At 50.3% G+C, this 16,779-nt stretch overlaps 1 protein-coding gene across 1 annotated transcript in view; it reads left to right on the top strand.

Annotated features, from left to right (window-relative positions):
* LOC120960048 (GTPase-activating protein CdGAPr) overlaps positions 1–16,157 on the top strand; it is a 79,732-nt gene extending 63,575 nt beyond the window's left edge. The window contains exons 3-9 of the mRNA XM_040383956.2: positions 2,787–3,541; positions 4,788–6,682; positions 6,752–7,014; positions 7,088–7,410; positions 7,483–8,156; positions 8,526–11,942; positions 12,650–16,157. Coding sequence (XP_040239890.2) covers positions 3,179–3,541; positions 4,788–6,682; positions 6,752–7,014; positions 7,088–7,410; positions 7,483–8,156; positions 8,526–11,942; positions 12,650–12,731 — 7,017 coding nt within the window. The 5' untranslated portion in view covers positions 2,787–3,178 and the 3' untranslated portion in view covers positions 12,732–16,157. The remainder of the gene's footprint in view (positions 1–2,786; positions 3,542–4,787; positions 6,683–6,751; positions 7,015–7,087; positions 7,411–7,482; positions 8,157–8,525; positions 11,943–12,649) is intronic.
* The last annotated feature ends 622 nt before the right edge of the window (positions 16,158–16,779 follow it).

Genomic DNA, 16,779 nt, shown 5'->3' with positions numbered 1-16,779 from the left:
TTTTGTCTGCTTTGCCGCCACGCAACGTGCAACAGATTTGGAGTTCCTGTTGGGGGAACCTGCCCATTTAAGGGAGACTGCGAGATCCACCACCGTGCGTGTAGTGCGGATTTTGAAACTCCCATCACGTACAGTACACCCCACGGACAGGAACGGCAAGCATGGAGGTATATATTATTGCGCATCAGAAGTTTTGCCAATTGCTGCGTTGCGTAGATGTTGTGTTACTGATCAGTGCAGACGATACTGTGTCATTTAGGGAGTCTCGTTGGCGGCTGGTTTTGAATTCCTAATTGCTCTTGCGTACTTGATATACTTGGTCATCGTCTGTGAGTAAGCGGGAAAGGGAGGGAATACCGACACACAGTGATCAAGCCACCACTGCCGGAGCGGACTTATTAAATGCTATCAGCATCTCGATGACATGCTGGTAAATTATTCTTTGTGACATAGATTATGTGTGACACATGCCATTCCGATGATGGTGCTCTGCGGTACGATGATGTGTTTGGTGTGCTCGTTAGTTGCACCATGACTCACCATGCACTAAATGCTTGTTAAACTGCGACTAATTAGAGGGGTAGAATGTTTGTAAAAGGCGTTGCATATCTCATCGACTTTAAGTCTCTGTACAGGTGTTTCTTAACCATTCCATTCAGCAATTGGTTTCTAAGGACTAAGGCCCTAATGGAGTGAACAATTCGTCAGGGTGACGGTATGTCACGCTCCTCGGATTTATGATGATTGACGGATAAGACGACGGTCAGTTTCAAACGATGACCGATTGGTTAGGGATCATGCCTAGCTCTGTGTGTGTATGTTCCTTAACAGACACTTCTTAAACGTGGCCGACACGCGACGCTGGCCAATTGTCTTGTCGTTTCTTAATGGTTCGGGGTGGCGGTACCCTTAAAAGGGTGTCCACCACTTGCCGCAACCACTTGGATCGAAGTGCAATATGTGCCGCCGTAAAGAGCCCAGACACAAGGGGGTTCACACAAGAGTTTGATTGGAAGTGATCGAAGTTGGGCATATGTTGCTTTAAAGGCCAGAAATTGTGCGGGGTTTAGTTGTGTAGCAAAGGGAAGCGAAAAGGGCTCGCACACACCATTTGGGACTGGAATGGTTTGCGAAATTGGGTCAAACTCGTTTGACGAATCGTTGTGTGGAGGCCCTACATAACGAGCGTCGAACACCATCACGTCGTCGTAGCTTTTACAGTGAGAAGGGCTACGGAATGCAGCCCCAATGCAAATCTCTTGGCGGTCGGTTGGAGCTTTGTGTTTCGCTCGATAAGTGCAGGGGGTTTATATGGCTCTGTAGCGATGTGAGAGAGCCCTATCGATTGGTTGTGTGTGGAAGAAGGTTATGTTGCGGATCATTATGATGCTACTAGTCGGCGTTTGAGCGCAATTATGTTGAAGTGCCACTCACCATACAATAATCGGGAACAACGTGTATCGATTTGCTTCGTTTGGAGCATAACAGACGTTTTAATGCTTATGAAATTCTTAGCTTATTTAGATACGATTTCTAAAGCCTACATAAACGATACAAAATCGAGTAGCAAGTATGGAGGAAAGGAACTTCCGATTGGCTACGTCCGCCCTCATTGGGCAAAACCACATCCTACTCTTCTCTCTCATAGGTTTACGAATCTCCATTACCCAACGGATGAAGAGGCGAGAGGGTTGACAACGTTCGTGATATTGAAATGGAATATTAAAAGCCCTGCTTCCACCTTGAAGCCTTGCAAAAATAGCCCTGCTCGGTTGTGATGGCTTCCCCTTCCCCGCAGTCGACTTTGCATGCTACTGCCCTACTGGGCCATTGTTCTGACCGATGCTGCTGCCGGTGTAATAATATCAATCTTAATGCTTTTCTCACTGCACCTGAGCACAGTCCGTCGGCGGAAACACAGTGGAAAGGCCCGGGCCCGGGTGTGTATCTTTATGCGAGCAGGGCAGGGCAGCGCTGGTCATAGGCGAAAGGCTTTAATGTATGCATGTGCATTTACATACAGCACCCCTTCCCACTGTGCCCTTTTGTGTGTCGTTGTGTCATTGCAAAATCCGATAGCCTCTGGAGTAGATCGCGCACAGGGGACAGCATAATATATACGCATGGGTGCATTTCCGCTGGTTTTCTTTTTGTCGCCAGCAAGACAACCATTGGTGCGTAAAAGCAATGCCCTGGCAATGCTATTCGGGCACATATTCTTGGCTTTGAGACTTTTGCGTTACGGCTACATGGTTTTGTTTTAACAGAGGAGTCTATTTCTGCTGCTGGTACGTTCGTTGTGCGAAATTGAATTTAAAGATTTCTCTCTGGATTTAAAAGGTACGAAAGCAGAGCAAGATGATCGCCGGAAAGAGTTGTTCCAGCGAAGCGAAACATCTCTCTCTAGCTTGGAGATTGCAATGCACTTTCGGCCAGTATCGTTTCGCCGTGCAGTTTTTTCGGCGAGCCGCAAATAATTGCTTTTAAATTTATCGTTTCCTTCGGAGCACTGAGCACACGAAGCAGCCGCGCGCAAAACACGCACAGCTTGCGGGAACGCAAACGCCAAGCCCCCAGTCACACGTGGCAGGGCCGGAAGAAACGTTCACGCAAAGGAAAAGAGCAGCAAGTGCAACGTGTGCGTGTGTGTGTCGGCTTCTCAGACAGACCAGACGGGACGCGCCGACAGAGACGATTGATTGATTTTTCCAAGCGCGAGCATGCATTTGAGACCTTTTTTCACATCTATTTTCATTTTCTCCACGCTTCTTGCTCTTCTTCCACAGGAAACAACGCGTCGCGTAGAATGTGCCGACCGACGAGGGAAAGAACAACAGCGACAGCTTTCTGCTGCACGGTGCTGAGGCCACTGCACTGAGGAGGTAGCCCTCCCTCCCCCCGATGAGCATGATGCTGGTGGTAGTGGCGGAAACGAGGAAAACTGCCGCACCAATGGTGACCGCTTTTAGCTAGGTGGCATCAACCCTGCGACACTTTAAAGGGAACACGCACCCCCTTTCGCCGAGGTGAAAAAAAGCGTCGGAAAGAGCAAGAACAATCACGTCGGTTGATTTCCTGCCTCATCGTACTGCACTGTCACTGCCAAAACAAACAACTCCGGTACACAACCGAACCGAGTCATTTCCACGGACGCCAACCAACCAACAAAACGACAACGATGAGCCAAATCATGCGGAAGGATTCGTCACTCAGCACAACGGCCGGCCATCGGCACCGTTCGATCGACATTGGCGGCGGAAGTGAATCGTCGATCATGGACCTGCACCACCGGACGGCTGCTGGGCCACCGCCCCGATCGGCCCCACCAACCGGCGGTGGTGCCGGTGGCAAGCTGCCGTTGATGGGCGAAAAGCCGCGCACGATCAGCGACAGCGAGTCGGAGATCAACTACGAGCTGTTCAACACGAGCATCCACTCGGCGGACAGCGGGTCGGCGATCATGAACGCGTCCCAGCTGTCGACCGCGTCCTGCGACTCGACGCACATCAAGAGTGCCAACCTGACCCGCTCACAGCCCGGGGTAAGTTTGGCGGGACAAAAGGGACTAGCCCTTGGTACTAGAGAGGTTGTAGAATCCTTGTAAAACATGACAATACGTTTAATGACGCTGCCCACTCCCCCTGGAAGGTTGTTTTTGCACTTGTATCCTGTCTCTGAGCCCTCCCTACGGCTGTTATGGTAGAATCGTTCCTGCTTTTTTGTATCACCATCACCATCGATATCTTCTCCCCCGCTATGCTTCGCTTTGCTAAGCCATGCATAATTTACTACCCTTGACTACAGCTACACCGCGCTTAATTCAATTATGATGCACTGCTGAAAAGTGGACACCCTCGCTGTACAATATCGTTTGAAAATCCTTCTCCAATCCTCCCTACCATACCATTTTTGCGTTGATTAAACAGCCCGCAGGGAGACGCCATTCTCCGGCTGCTTTGGACCGTCCGGGTTTCTCGCCTGTGCCCCGGCTAGTGGGTGTGGAAAAATTGAAACGATTTTAATTACTTTTCAGTGCAAGTGTGCTTCGGTTGTTTGCTCTCCTATCCAACACTCCGCCCGAAGGCAAGGTTCTGCTGGAGGTGTGGGAGGGAGTTTCATTTTATGCTGTTACCCATCTTCCTTCGGGGCAGCTCGTTGAAAGAACGGAACTGATTTCTGGCTGCTAATGCTCAGTGAGTGTATAAAATATGGCCATCTCACCATGTGGTGGTCAAAATGTAAATGAGGGTTGTCTTCGGGTCGGGTGATTGTAGCTTCTCTTTGTTAATCCATGCCCCATCGGTTCCGACGCTTGTTGGTTCGAGAACTCGACCATGAGAAGCGATTTTTATTACATGAAAAATTTGTCTACCAAAAGGCTGATCATTGTTAAATTATTTTGTGAACCTTATTTACGATTTGAATGCCGGTAACACGACTCATTCTGCATCTTAATGCAGCGTCCTAAATGTCAGTCTTTTATCGTTAATGAGGCTATACAGCTGTTTATTGAAGAGCGCTTAATAAATTACGCTATAATCTTCTGAAATATGATTCCATTTGGACCATTCTTGCCATAACAAAAGGCATACCGGGAATGAGCTTGTGTCCTCTCAATTGTCATCTTTAAATTATAATCAAATGATTAAGCTTTCCGTTAAGCTGTAGCTTGTTAGTGTAATCTTTCCGGCATCATTTTAGATCCATTCCAATCACCCTCTCGCTTAGAAACGCTACCCCTTTATCACACTCAGCTCATATTCATCTCCTCATCTTTCATTTTGCAGTCCTGCCGCTTCCCGAAGCTAGAAGAATGTGCCCACTTCCATTATGAGCGCGTACAGCTTGGCAACCTTTCCGTACAGCTCGAGGGCGACGAGCGTAGCGACTCGCAGCTTGGCTTGGCCTCCGATCTCAACACCTCCCAGACGAACTCGCTCGCCGGGCCGGCAGGAGGAGCAGGAGGCCCGCTGACGACCAGCACGACCAAGGGTGGTAGTAATGTTTGGTTTATCATACGCGTCACCGCCGGCCGCTCGGACCCGTTCATGATCAAGCGCTCGTACGAGAACATGTGCTTCTTGGACGAGATGCTGCACCGGTGCGTGTACGATCGGCGCGTGAGCGAGCTGGAGAATTTGCGCGAAGTGCTGCTAGCGCTCCCGGACGCTAATGCGGAGCAGCAGCGCATGGAGCGAAGCACCAGCGAGGAGCAGCAGCAGCAGCTGGAGAAGCTGGTCGGCACCTACCTGGCCCGCCTGTCGATGATTGCGTCGGACGCGATGACGTGCGGCCCGGTACTGACCTGGCTGCAGATCGACAACAAAGGGCGCCGGCTGCCGGTGGCGGACGAGCAGACGATGCGCTGCATCAACACGCCCGCGGTTGGGGCGGCCTACGGTGTGCGGCGGTACGTGGCGCAGGCATGCGATGAAATCTCGATCGAGGTGGGCGACATGATCTCGGTGATCGATATGCCCAGCCCGGCCGAGTCGATCTGGTGGCGGGGCAAGAAGAGCCACCTGCAGAAGAACCAGTACGAGGTGGGCTTCTTCCCGCAGAGCTGCGTCGCGACGATCGGGGACAAGGTGCCGCGGCATATGCCGTTCCCGGCGCCGCTCGTCGGTTCGCTGGCCGTGTCGCCGACGAAGCCGGTGCTGCGCAAGCACGGCAAGCTGATTGCGTTCTTCCGTAGCTTCATTCTGTCGAGGCCGTCGCGCCGCCGGCTGAAGCAGAGCGGCATCTACAAGGAGCGGGTGTTTTCGTGCGACCTGGGCGAGCATCTGCTGAACAGTGGGCAGGACATCCCAATGGTGCTGAAGTGCTGTGCGGAGTTTATCGAGGAGTACGGCATCGTGGATGGGATCTATCGGCTGTCGGGCATTACGTCCAACATACAGAAGCTGCGGCGTGCGTTCGACGAGGAGCGCATTCCCGATCTGACGCATCCGGACATTCGGCAGGATATACACGCGGTCAGCTCGCTGCTGAAGATGTACTTCCGCGAGCTGCCCAACCCGCTGTGCACGTACCAGCTGTACGATCACTTTGTGGAGGCGATTCAGACGCGGCTGGACGCGCCGACCGATTTGAAGCTGCGGCTGATCCGCCAGACGGTACAGAAGCTGCCGCCGCCGCACTACCGCACGCTGAAGTATCTGGCGACGCATCTGTTCAAGATTGCGCGCCACTCGGCCAACACGGGCATGACGGAGCGAAATATTGCGATCGTCTGGGCACCGAACCTGTTGCGCAGTCCGGCCCTGGAGTCGGGCGGGGTGGCGGCCCTGCGAGGGGTCGGTGTGCAGGCCGTGGTGACGGAGTATTTGATCAGCAATTGTGAACAAATTTTCGACGACACGGCGGATGATTTTGGCAGCCACTACGTGGAATCGCAGCCGAACTCGCTGAGCGATAGCAACAGTGTGCAGAACTACGGCGGGGGCAGCGAGCAGCAGGAGCTGTCGCTTTCGATGGAGCGGCCGAAGAGTTTGAGCGTGGGTGGAGCGAAGCTGCTCAGCCTGGAGGAGGCCCGCATACGGAAGAACTGCATGGAGCAGAGCGAGAAGACGATTCCGATCAACATCACCAACCCGTCGACGCACATCGGGTCGTACATTGAGGTGGGCGGGGGTCCCTCCAGCCTGCCGGACAAGTATCACACGGTGCTGCCAGTGCCGAGGTAAGTTGAGGTGCATTGTGCAGGTGAAATTCACTGCTTTGCTAATGCTGTCTTCACTGTCGATTTTAGGAGCTGGAACAAACGAAAATCCCACTCTTCGTGGAAATCAATCTTTACTCGTCAGCCCCGACAGTCCAACAGCAATAGTGATATTAAGGGAGGAATGGCAGCGGCGGCCTCGTCCGACAAGAACGCGCCAATGGTCAGCTCAGCAATGCAACCGGAAATCGGTGGATCGAGCCTGGCGGAGATCGAAGACAAGGAGACGGACCATCGACGCAGCGTCAGTATTAAGGAAAGCTCGAGCGGACTGTTGGATAAGATGGCGAAAAGTAAGTTGTTTCCCAAAAAAATCGACCGTTCTGAAGTTGAGAAAATTAATGTACAAACGATTCCTTTTTTTAGGTTTACTGTTTTCATCCGGTGTCGATCTGTTCGACGGGAAGAACCTGGCCATTGACAGCAACTGTGTACGGTCGAATTCGGTCGATAGCTTGCGCACCGCCGGCCACAGTCGATCGGTTTCGCACGACTCGTACTTCGATCTGCTGCAGTCGCCGATCCGCGGCGGAACGGTGGCCAATGGGACGGCAAGCGGCGGTGCAGTTGTCACCTGTCCGTCGCGTGAGCTGTCCGAGCTGGGGCTAAACTTTGACCGGGAGGAGCCCGAGATGAGAATATTCTCCGAAAGCGAGAGTCTTGTGAGCAGCCCAAAGGTTGCAAAGGAGGTCAGTATGGTTGTGTTAATTATTATTAGTTACCGTGTTTACTAATTGCAATTTTTGTTCGCTTGTTTGCAGTCGGTAAGACGGACTCTGCGAGCACGGCCGGAAGATTACATTGGTAGCGGGCACAGCGTGAACCCCAGCCCGAAGAAGCAACCGCGTCTGAACATACCGAGCCCTTCGCAGGAAGCTTCCGCCAAGCAGTGGAACATGGCGTCCCTTTCCTCTGCCGGCGCCAGTCAAGATGACGAAAGCCTCTGCAAGCGCTACAAGCTGGAGGATCAGCTGAGCGACATTCAGTTCATCGATTGCAGCACGCCCGAACACACCTCGATCGGGCTGAACGGTGCGCCACAGGGTGGTTCGACCACATCCAGCACGACGGTGGTGAATACCATCTTCACCAGCGCACAGGTTCACAAACCACCCCAGCAGGAGGACTCATCCGAGGACCAGCACGAGGATGAAACGCTCGCAGTCGGGCTGCGTAACTCCTATCCCGGTCCGCAGTACGCGCAGTTCGGAAAGTTCAACTCCTCCCCAGTGAAGGAAACGCGCTTCAGCTACCCCGGCTCGGGTGGCAAGGAAAAGGCGACCAGAAAGGAGAAAGCGTCCCTGCAAAACGCGGGCTCCACCAGCTCGGTCGTGGAAAAGGTTCAATCGATGAGCGTCGACGAGCAAAGCCAACCCCAGCCGGCCACTATGGATGTGGTTGGGCTGAAGAAAAACGAAAGTTCCTTGTACGAAAGGTAAATATTGGCCATCCATTTTGTTTGCCACTGCGCTCGCAAAGGACCAAAGGGTAATGGGAAGGGGCTTCACGTGACAGCGGACAAAATTGGGCTCATTTCAGCGCTTCCGGGGTCATCTGCTGAAATGCATCGTTACCTCTCTCTCTCTATCTCTCGTGTTTTCTTTTAAAATTTCCTCTCTTTCTCTATCCATTAGCGCATGTTGTGCAGCTTGCTTTCCTACCTTCCGTTCTGAGCTCCCCGTTTAGCATAATATCTGTTACGTTTAGACATTACCCTTCCTCCCCCGTTTCTCCTTCCTTCGTGCGTTTGAGTTGGCCTCCCTACTTCGATTCTATCTCCCGGTTTCTTTTTGTTGTTTTCCAGTTTTCTGCTTTCTTCCGGTCAATCGAAACCCCCGAAATATCCTGGCCGTTACAGCTACCACCATCCCGGCACGGAGGTCGGGCGCGGCCCGGCTGGCAGCGGTGGCGCCGGTGCTGATGGCGCTGGCGAACCACGGGACCACGGTCAGCAGGCGGCTGGGGTCGTGCCGCGCAGCTGTTCCGAGAACGTGCTGCGCCGGACGGTCCCGGAGCTGTTCCCTCCATCGCACCACCATCATCACCATCACCACCATCACCATCATCACGGGCAGGCGAAGCAGCAGCTGACGACCGTGCATCCGCCACCGCCGCCGCCACCGTCATCAGCACCGTCGTCCGGGAAGGCCAGCACACCGCAATCGCCGCCGGTGCCGAGCCCGTGCTACTCGCTGCTGATCGGTTCGACCAGTTCCGACACGACGAGCAACAGCAACATTACCACGCCCGTGTACGACGAGATGGACATTGCCGGTGGCTTTGCGGCCCATCCAAATGCCAAAGAAACGCCGGTCGACGATTCACCGAACGGTGCAGGAGCAAACGCTGGCGTTAGGTCGGCCACGGCCCGAAAGCACGATCTGAAAGCGATGAAACGGGAGCTGTCGCTCGATTTGAGCGGCACCTCCACCAAGCTGACCGGGTCGACCAACTTCACCTCGGACAACACGACCACCAACACTAGTCAATCGCTGACGCCGAGCGACTTCGGCTACCAAAACCTTAACCCCGAGCTGTCCCCGAACGGCGGAGGTGGCACGAATGGGGCGGCGGCGGCCGGAAACGAGGCCACGGCTGTGGAAATGACCAGCTTCAGTCAGAAGGCCAAATCGCCCGGCACACCGATTAAGGCTACCATCAACATTACGTACAACGTGCGCTCGCCCGTGCGCAAAGAGCAGGAAGGAAGCGTGTTCCGCTCGTGCTCGCCACCGCCAACAAGAACCGGCACTGCCAGTGCGGATTTGATTGCGGAAGAGGAGTACCAGCGCGAGCGGCGCAGCATCTACGAAAACGTGCTCGTACCGACCGCGGAAGAGGACGAGGACGGTAACGAAGGCACGATGGACGATGTTTCGCCCTCAAAGCGGCTGCTCGAGACAAACTTCGACGAGACGATGGTGTACGAGCAGGTGAAGTTTTTGAAGAACGTCGTGTCGGAGGTGAACCATCTCGTGAAGAGCGAAGCGGGACCAATCGAGGGGCAGCGCAACGGTGAGGCGATGGCGGCCGCACAGCGAATAGTACCTGATCTGCACCGCACAGGCTCCGCCGTTGAGGATGGCATTAATAACAATCACAACGAGAGTGGCAGTGGTAATGCTGCTGTTGTTGCTGAAAGCGATGGAATTGTGACCCGGCCGCAGCACTGCTGCGATGTGAAGCCGAAAGCGAACGACGCCATCCCCATGCACGAGGAAGAAAGCGACGATGTGCCGATGTCGGACGTAAACGAGGATAGCTTGGAGTTTGACAACACGGACGTGTCGCTGTACGAGAATGTGGAGTTGCGCAAGAAGCCCGCTCATCCGCTGTACGAAAACGTGGAACGGTCCAACGCCGTGCAGTCCTGCTCGCCGCCAACAACGAACAACCCGGCGACGGACACGCTCAAGTCCGTCCTCACAGAGGATGAGTTTTCGTCGCTGTGTGCCGATCGGAGCGATTTGGACAACGAAATGGAGTACCGCATTGAAATACCGCCCAAGATTGAGCTGACGGTATCCCCGAAAGCTTCGAAACCGATGACACTGGACACATCGGAAGCGGTCGAGCCGGTCGTGAGCGTGAAGCAGCTGGCGACAAAGTTCGAAACCAGTCCGGTGGACGTAACGCCACCGTTCGATTTCGGGGGCATCAATCGGGGTCACAATCATCATTTCCGATCGTCGCTCAACAATGGCAATTATGGGGCGAGCGAGCGGGTCACGATACGCAACAAATCGGCCAACGGTTCGGCCGGTGCAAAGGAAGATCGGGCTGCGTTCGCAAGCTTTACCCGGAGTCTCGACGAGAATGCGTTCGTGCGAGAGTTTGGCAGTGGTCGGGGTCGGCTGGAGGGTGGCAGCGGGTTCGTTGTTGTCGGTGGGACCGCGATGAACAAAAGCAGTCAGCAGATTCCGGAGGTGGAAAGGAACATTCTGAACGAGAACAATCCGAACCGGAGAAAGTCGCTCGAGCTGTCCAATTCGGCACGGCCGCGCAGTATGAATCAACCAAAGAAATTGCCCCCGCTAGGTGCTGGCGGTGCCCCGACGGGCGTGGAGAATGTGGACGTAAACGGTGCCGATGATGGTGGTGGCAACAAGGGCAAAGCGGCGTCTGAGTGTTGCCGCGCAAAGGCGTTGCAGTTGGGCGGTGCTGGCCAGAAGCAGACAGCGGGCAGTGGAAGCCCAACCGACACGACGGCGACGACGCCGCCGAACATGAAGCTTGATCTCTCGGTGAAAATCGAAGACACCAAAGAGGCGCGTGCGTTCAACGTGCGCATCACGCCAACCACCGAGAACCGGATATCGCTGGTGCAGTACAACTATAGTGACGGGACCACCAACAACGGCGGTGCCGATTGCATGAATGTGAACGACGGTGGTGGTGGTGGGGCTGGCGGTTCGCCCACCGGTACGCCCTTGATGCGGGTGGTCGGCGGGCGCAAGGCCGCAGAATCGAACGGAGCTGACGATGATCGTAACAGCGTCAGCAGCCTGAAGATGCTCGGCAGCTGCAAGCTCGATCGGTCGCGGATCGAAAAGATTAAGGAGGAGCGACGGCACCAGTTGAGCGAAAAGTATCGCTCGGAGTCGTTCAAGGGCGAACGGGGAGATTATGGTGGGGGTGCCAATGGGAAGCTGAAATCGAAATCCAAATCCGAGCTGCGCGAGTTCAAGGAAGGCGACGTGGTAGCGGACCGCGCGGACAAGAAGTACGATTCGCTGCGCTTCCGGTCCAAGTCGCGCGCTGAATTGCTGTCGTCAGAGGGGCCGTTTCCGCTGGGTGATTCGGGTTGCAATCCCATCGCGGGTAAGGTGGGCTCGCTTTCGTTGAACACGGTTGCTGCAACGGCCACGCAACCGCCGGTAGCGCTACGCCCACCGAATGGTCCTATCCGCACGAGGCGCATAAGCGACGAGAAGAACCAGAACGATCTACCACCGCCGGCTCCAGTGGCAAATATGGCCGGTCCGGGCGATGCCTCCATCTCGCAGGTGTGCGACAACAAGTTTGAGCTGAAAACGAGACAAAAGTTCGATGTGAAGCGCAGTAGCATGGACTATCCACCGGCAGCTGCGCCGCTTATCACGACCAACACCGACAGTAAAGACGCGATGCAGCAGCAGCGCGATCAGCGGCACAGTCTCAACAATGGCCGAAGCGGTGTGGTCGTGACGCGCAGCAACTCTTCCAGCAGCAGCAGTGCGCAGTAAGTAAACGCTTAGCTCTTCTCCTCTACCACAGTCACTAACGTAATGGCACGCGGCACGCGGTGTGTGTTTTACACACAAAAAAGCGTTACACAAAACAGCTAGATGGTTGACTTCGGCAAATCACCTCACAACAACTACCACCACCTGCACATAATAAGAAAACGCAAACCACAACAACCTTACCAGACACGACTGTGTGTGTACGCCTATGATTTTACATGTGTGTTTAGGGTAGGCTTTCACAATCTATCTGTAACTTGCAACCTTAATGCATGTCGGTTTTTCTTCAATCTTCTATCAAGTGTTTCATTGCATGATTCTTTGATTAGGTACCATTTATACTCTTTTATTTTTCACTTTTTAGAATAATTTTTTAAGTAATTAGAGCTCTTTTAATACATTTTAACAATTGGGAAAAACGCCTCGCACGCTTGATGCTTCAAACACAATAACCTCTCAGATTAAAAATCCTTCCCAACACAACGGTTTTGCAGCACGTAAGCGCATGTGTACTAAACCATAACACAGCACAACAGTTTGGCGATGCTCAGATGCAAAATGCGCAACTCAAAACCACCTTATAACAAGCACTTTAATATGTGTGTTACAGTAACATTTTCATTTCTTGGAAGCATTAATTCATCTAAAAAACATTACAATGCCCGTGCTAATGATTTCCCGTTTTTCTGTCGCATACTTTTAGACGTGACCGCTGCTCGCCTCCCATCTCCATTAAGGACGTTGCCGCAATGTTTGAGTCGAGATCGCAGCAAAATCAATCGTAACGCGCCCCACTGCTAAGACACACTGCGCTGTGACCATCCGTGGCCGTGGAAAAGCGTCACACTGGGAGGGAGAGGGATAAGCTTCTATCTATTTATTGCAATACCTTTAACGAAACCTTTCTACATAACCCTATAATAGTACTCTGTCGCAAAACGGAAACTCAGGTGAATGAGTATTCAGTTCCAGTAGAGCAGCTGGCGTGACGTTTCGAACGTCAACCACTAACAGACCGGGCTGCCTGGGTGGGTTAAACGTCCTAGTGTAAGTAGGAGCAACAAGAATCAAACGTGTTCGATGCAACCGATGCATTGCGATTGCTTTAGTCGCGGGGCAAACGATACCGTTTGCGTACAGGTTTTTTTTTCGGTGCTATTCGGGCGGGTTCCCCCTTTTTCCCCCCGGCGCACCCTTCGATATGACTTACAAAAGAAAGTGGCCAAATGTTAGCTATTGAAAACTTTTTCGCTCCTTACTCCTTACACTGTTCACTGTAATTCGACTAAGATGAGATAAATATTGAAACAAACCGGCAGGCAGAAGGCAGCAGTAGTTAATCGCAAATGGTATAAAACGAGTAGATAAAGGATAGAGAGCAAGTAAAAGAGGGACATTGCTACTACTGAAAAGGAACGGAAAATGAAAAGGCCACTAATTGTGAACATCCGGGCATCGGATTGTAATGAAACGAATGTTTAAAGGAAAGCACATACACATACATAAGTTGTATATAGATTTTATGTTACTAATCGTAACGTTACTGATTGGTGGCAGTATGAAGGAACATTGAGTAAGATTAATTATTAAAAAAAAAGGTTTCTGTTAACATTTTTCTTCGTTCTGAAGAAGCAAACACGTGTGTGAAAATGTAAGATAAGGCTATACATCACAAGATTGTTTTTTTTATATGTACATTTTTAATTTAATCTTTTCGAGGATTTGCTTAAAAAGGCTCATTTGTACAGGCCGCAAAAGGTGTATGCGATAAGATAACGTTTCGTTCATACAAAAGGTAGCGCATATGTATTTAGCAAGCGTTTAATTTACGTTCTACTACGCAAGGTACACACTCCTGTGTGTATTTGTAGTTTCGAACGCCGCTTAAGGAATGTTGTAATCTTTTTTCGTTGTTTTCGCTTAAGGTTTATGGTCGGTTTGTTCGTTAAAAAATTGTTTGTGCTTTTAAATTTTTGGTTTGGTTGCTGACGTCCGGAAAATAATTTGTTAAAAGCAGTCGATTTTCGTTACGACCATTAAATGCTGTGTTATATAGTTTCATAAAGCGTAAGTGAAAACGGTCGCGGGACCCGTTGCATGATGTAGGTAAACGTGCTATGAAAGGATAATAATTGTATAGAAAGAGAGAGAGAGAGAGAGAGAGAGAGAGAGAGAGAGAGAGAGAGAGAGAGTATATATAATAAAGATTTCACACGCAACGAGAAGCAAGAAAGCAAAGAAATGAATGCACCGTAACCGTATGTACGCGAGACAATAATGGCAGCAGACAGGAGCAGCAAGAAATACCCAATCACATTAAAATGAAGTTGATCAAGTTGCGCAAAAAACCCTTTTCCTTAACGTACTACTTTTTACAGTATAAACAACTTCCTCGTGAACGATTTCTCAAATTCAAGCCAAGTGTATTGTGAGTTGTTCGAAGAGAGAGAGAGAGAGAGAGAGTAAGAGATAGAGATAGAGAGAGAGAGAGCGAGAGAGATCGTTTCCAATCTTCCAGTCGTTTTGTATTTTGTGCCCTCGAAAAAAGAAATTACCCAAACTCTCTACCATTTTGTATTTAAAAAAAAACCCGATTTTTGCGGTAACAACACATTAATCGATAGTAACATACAAGCCGCGACGAATTGTTAGCGGTAGCGATAGTTGACGGAGCTGTGCAGTGCTAGTTGTAATGAATATGCTAAGAGATTTTTGCACACGAGATGAACGTAAAATGCTTACATTAATTGCTTTTTAATCTGCAACTTCTGCATTGATCGCTTAACGCCGCCACCACCACTACGCGTACTGGCCGTGTTTGTTCTGGCGCATTGATTTCGCGTATATTTGAAATCTGTTTTACAAAACAACATCACTTTTATGTAAATATCTATATCTTGTAGTAAAAAGAACTGAAGCTAGCTGCATCGGCTAAACACAGTGCTAATTGGAAATGAGATCAGGTTTGCTTGATATGTGTTACGCGAGGCGCAAATGAACGCAAGCAGGTCTGTTTGTGGCCGTTTTTTTCACTATTGGAGATAATTACATACACATTACAGTTTACCGATGAGATATACTAAACGATGAACGGCTTGGGAGGCTTGGGTGATTGCTAGTACAATGTAAGGCTCGTCGAGACTAAAACACACGAACACTTACCACACTTAGCTTCGATCTTACTTCAGACGGAACAAGAGGATTGAATACAGTGACTGAAACAAACAAACAAAAAAACTGGAAGGAAAAGGATGCAATGAACTGATATTAAAACGACGAGACCAGCAAAAGGTGAACTGAACCACACAGGAATCGGAAAGGAAATGATAGTTATGCATGTTTAGATACATTAATCGAGAGCAAAACTCCGCGTACGATATTAATATAATATGCACGTTTATATCTGCAACTGTAATTTGCCGCCACTTAGCAGCGTAATCATCACACTACATCACTAAGCCGCATCAGCAACTGTCTGTATACAATACAAATGTCGGTGTGTGTGTGTGTGTTTAACGGCATTACGTTGCTTTCTAACAAACTAAACTCACTTTTTCAATAAGCTTTATGATTTCGCAACATGTTAGAAAGATGGTGGTGAGGAGCCACTTTACCGCTGCTTAAATTCGAGGGCAGCATTTGGATGAGGCGTGCAACGATACCCGCGATATAGTGAAATGAGAATAGAGCGTGATGAGAATGATTCGGATAGGAGGCGTATGCAAAGTGCAGCATGATAAGGATGTGTTATGAGCGTAGTAAAAACCGATGGAGAGCTCGTTTTAAGCTCTCCATGTTTGTGTGAAATAGTAGTAAAATTTGGACAAAAAAGGATGATTGATTATATTGTAAAATGAAACAAAACGGATTGTGCGCGCGTGCATTGTGTAAATGAGTGAGCTTAAGAGTGTTAAAATGCAATTTGAAATGCAACAAAAAAAGAGTGAAGGGATAAAGTAAACGGCTGCATACCACCATCCCGTGCGTGGTGTAAGCGTTTGTGAAAATGTTAAACGCGTTTGCATTTCGCTTTTTGTTCGTTCTTTTTCTATTGTAAAATTTCCCGCCCCTTCCCCCTTTTTCCTGCGGACTGTACTGGGCGAAGTGAATTAGCGCCCAGTAGTGTGTATGTGTGTGTGTGTGCGCGCGCGTGCTGTAAAACAAGAAAAGTTTTTTGCAAGAGTTATAAATAAAGAGAACCGAAAATTTAATTCACCATCAGGCCACCATCATCCTTGGCGTGGGCAAAGCGTCCGAAATTAAGTTACCTTTTCTCCCTACTGTACTTCTCACTGTACCCGTGCGTTTATGGGACACTATCTCTAAATCGTTCGTTTAACTTAAGCACAGGCACGAGTCAATCCTGCCATGTACGGTTGTTGTACCATACCGGCAGAGGGGGAGTGCCGAGCAATTTTCGTTATTAAACCTAATTATGCAGTACCCCTTTGCAATGCTGGTTGGTTATCTATAATCTCAGATTTCGGTACTTTTGAGCCGACTTTCGAGTGTACCGTTACATCCGTTGAGGGCTGTAATTAAATTGCATCACACCTTGCACGGCTTCACAAGGATGTAGATCTCTTCCCCTTATTTGCTTTTTTTGTTGTTGTTTCAGTTTTTGGTCAATTTTTTAGCATGAATGAGACTAGGAGAGGTTTAAAGAACGGATTTGGTTCGAGTTATAACAAGATAAAAGTTAATCATTTTGTTACACAATGTACAATGTCTGGTTTAAAGATTGAAAACAATTTTTATGGACTATACATAAGTTCGTGCGCAGTTAGTATAGGTGTAGTCAATTATTTATTTTCCTTTGGTGGAATTTCTTTT

This window comes from Anopheles coluzzii, chromosome 3 (assembly GCF_943734685.1).
Source record: "Anopheles coluzzii chromosome 3, AcolN3, whole genome shotgun sequence".
NCBI lineage: Eukaryota > Metazoa > Arthropoda > Insecta > Diptera > Culicidae > Anopheles > Anopheles coluzzii.
Note: the sequence above shows the minus strand (reverse complement) of the source record. Positions and strands in the feature narration are given on the sequence as shown.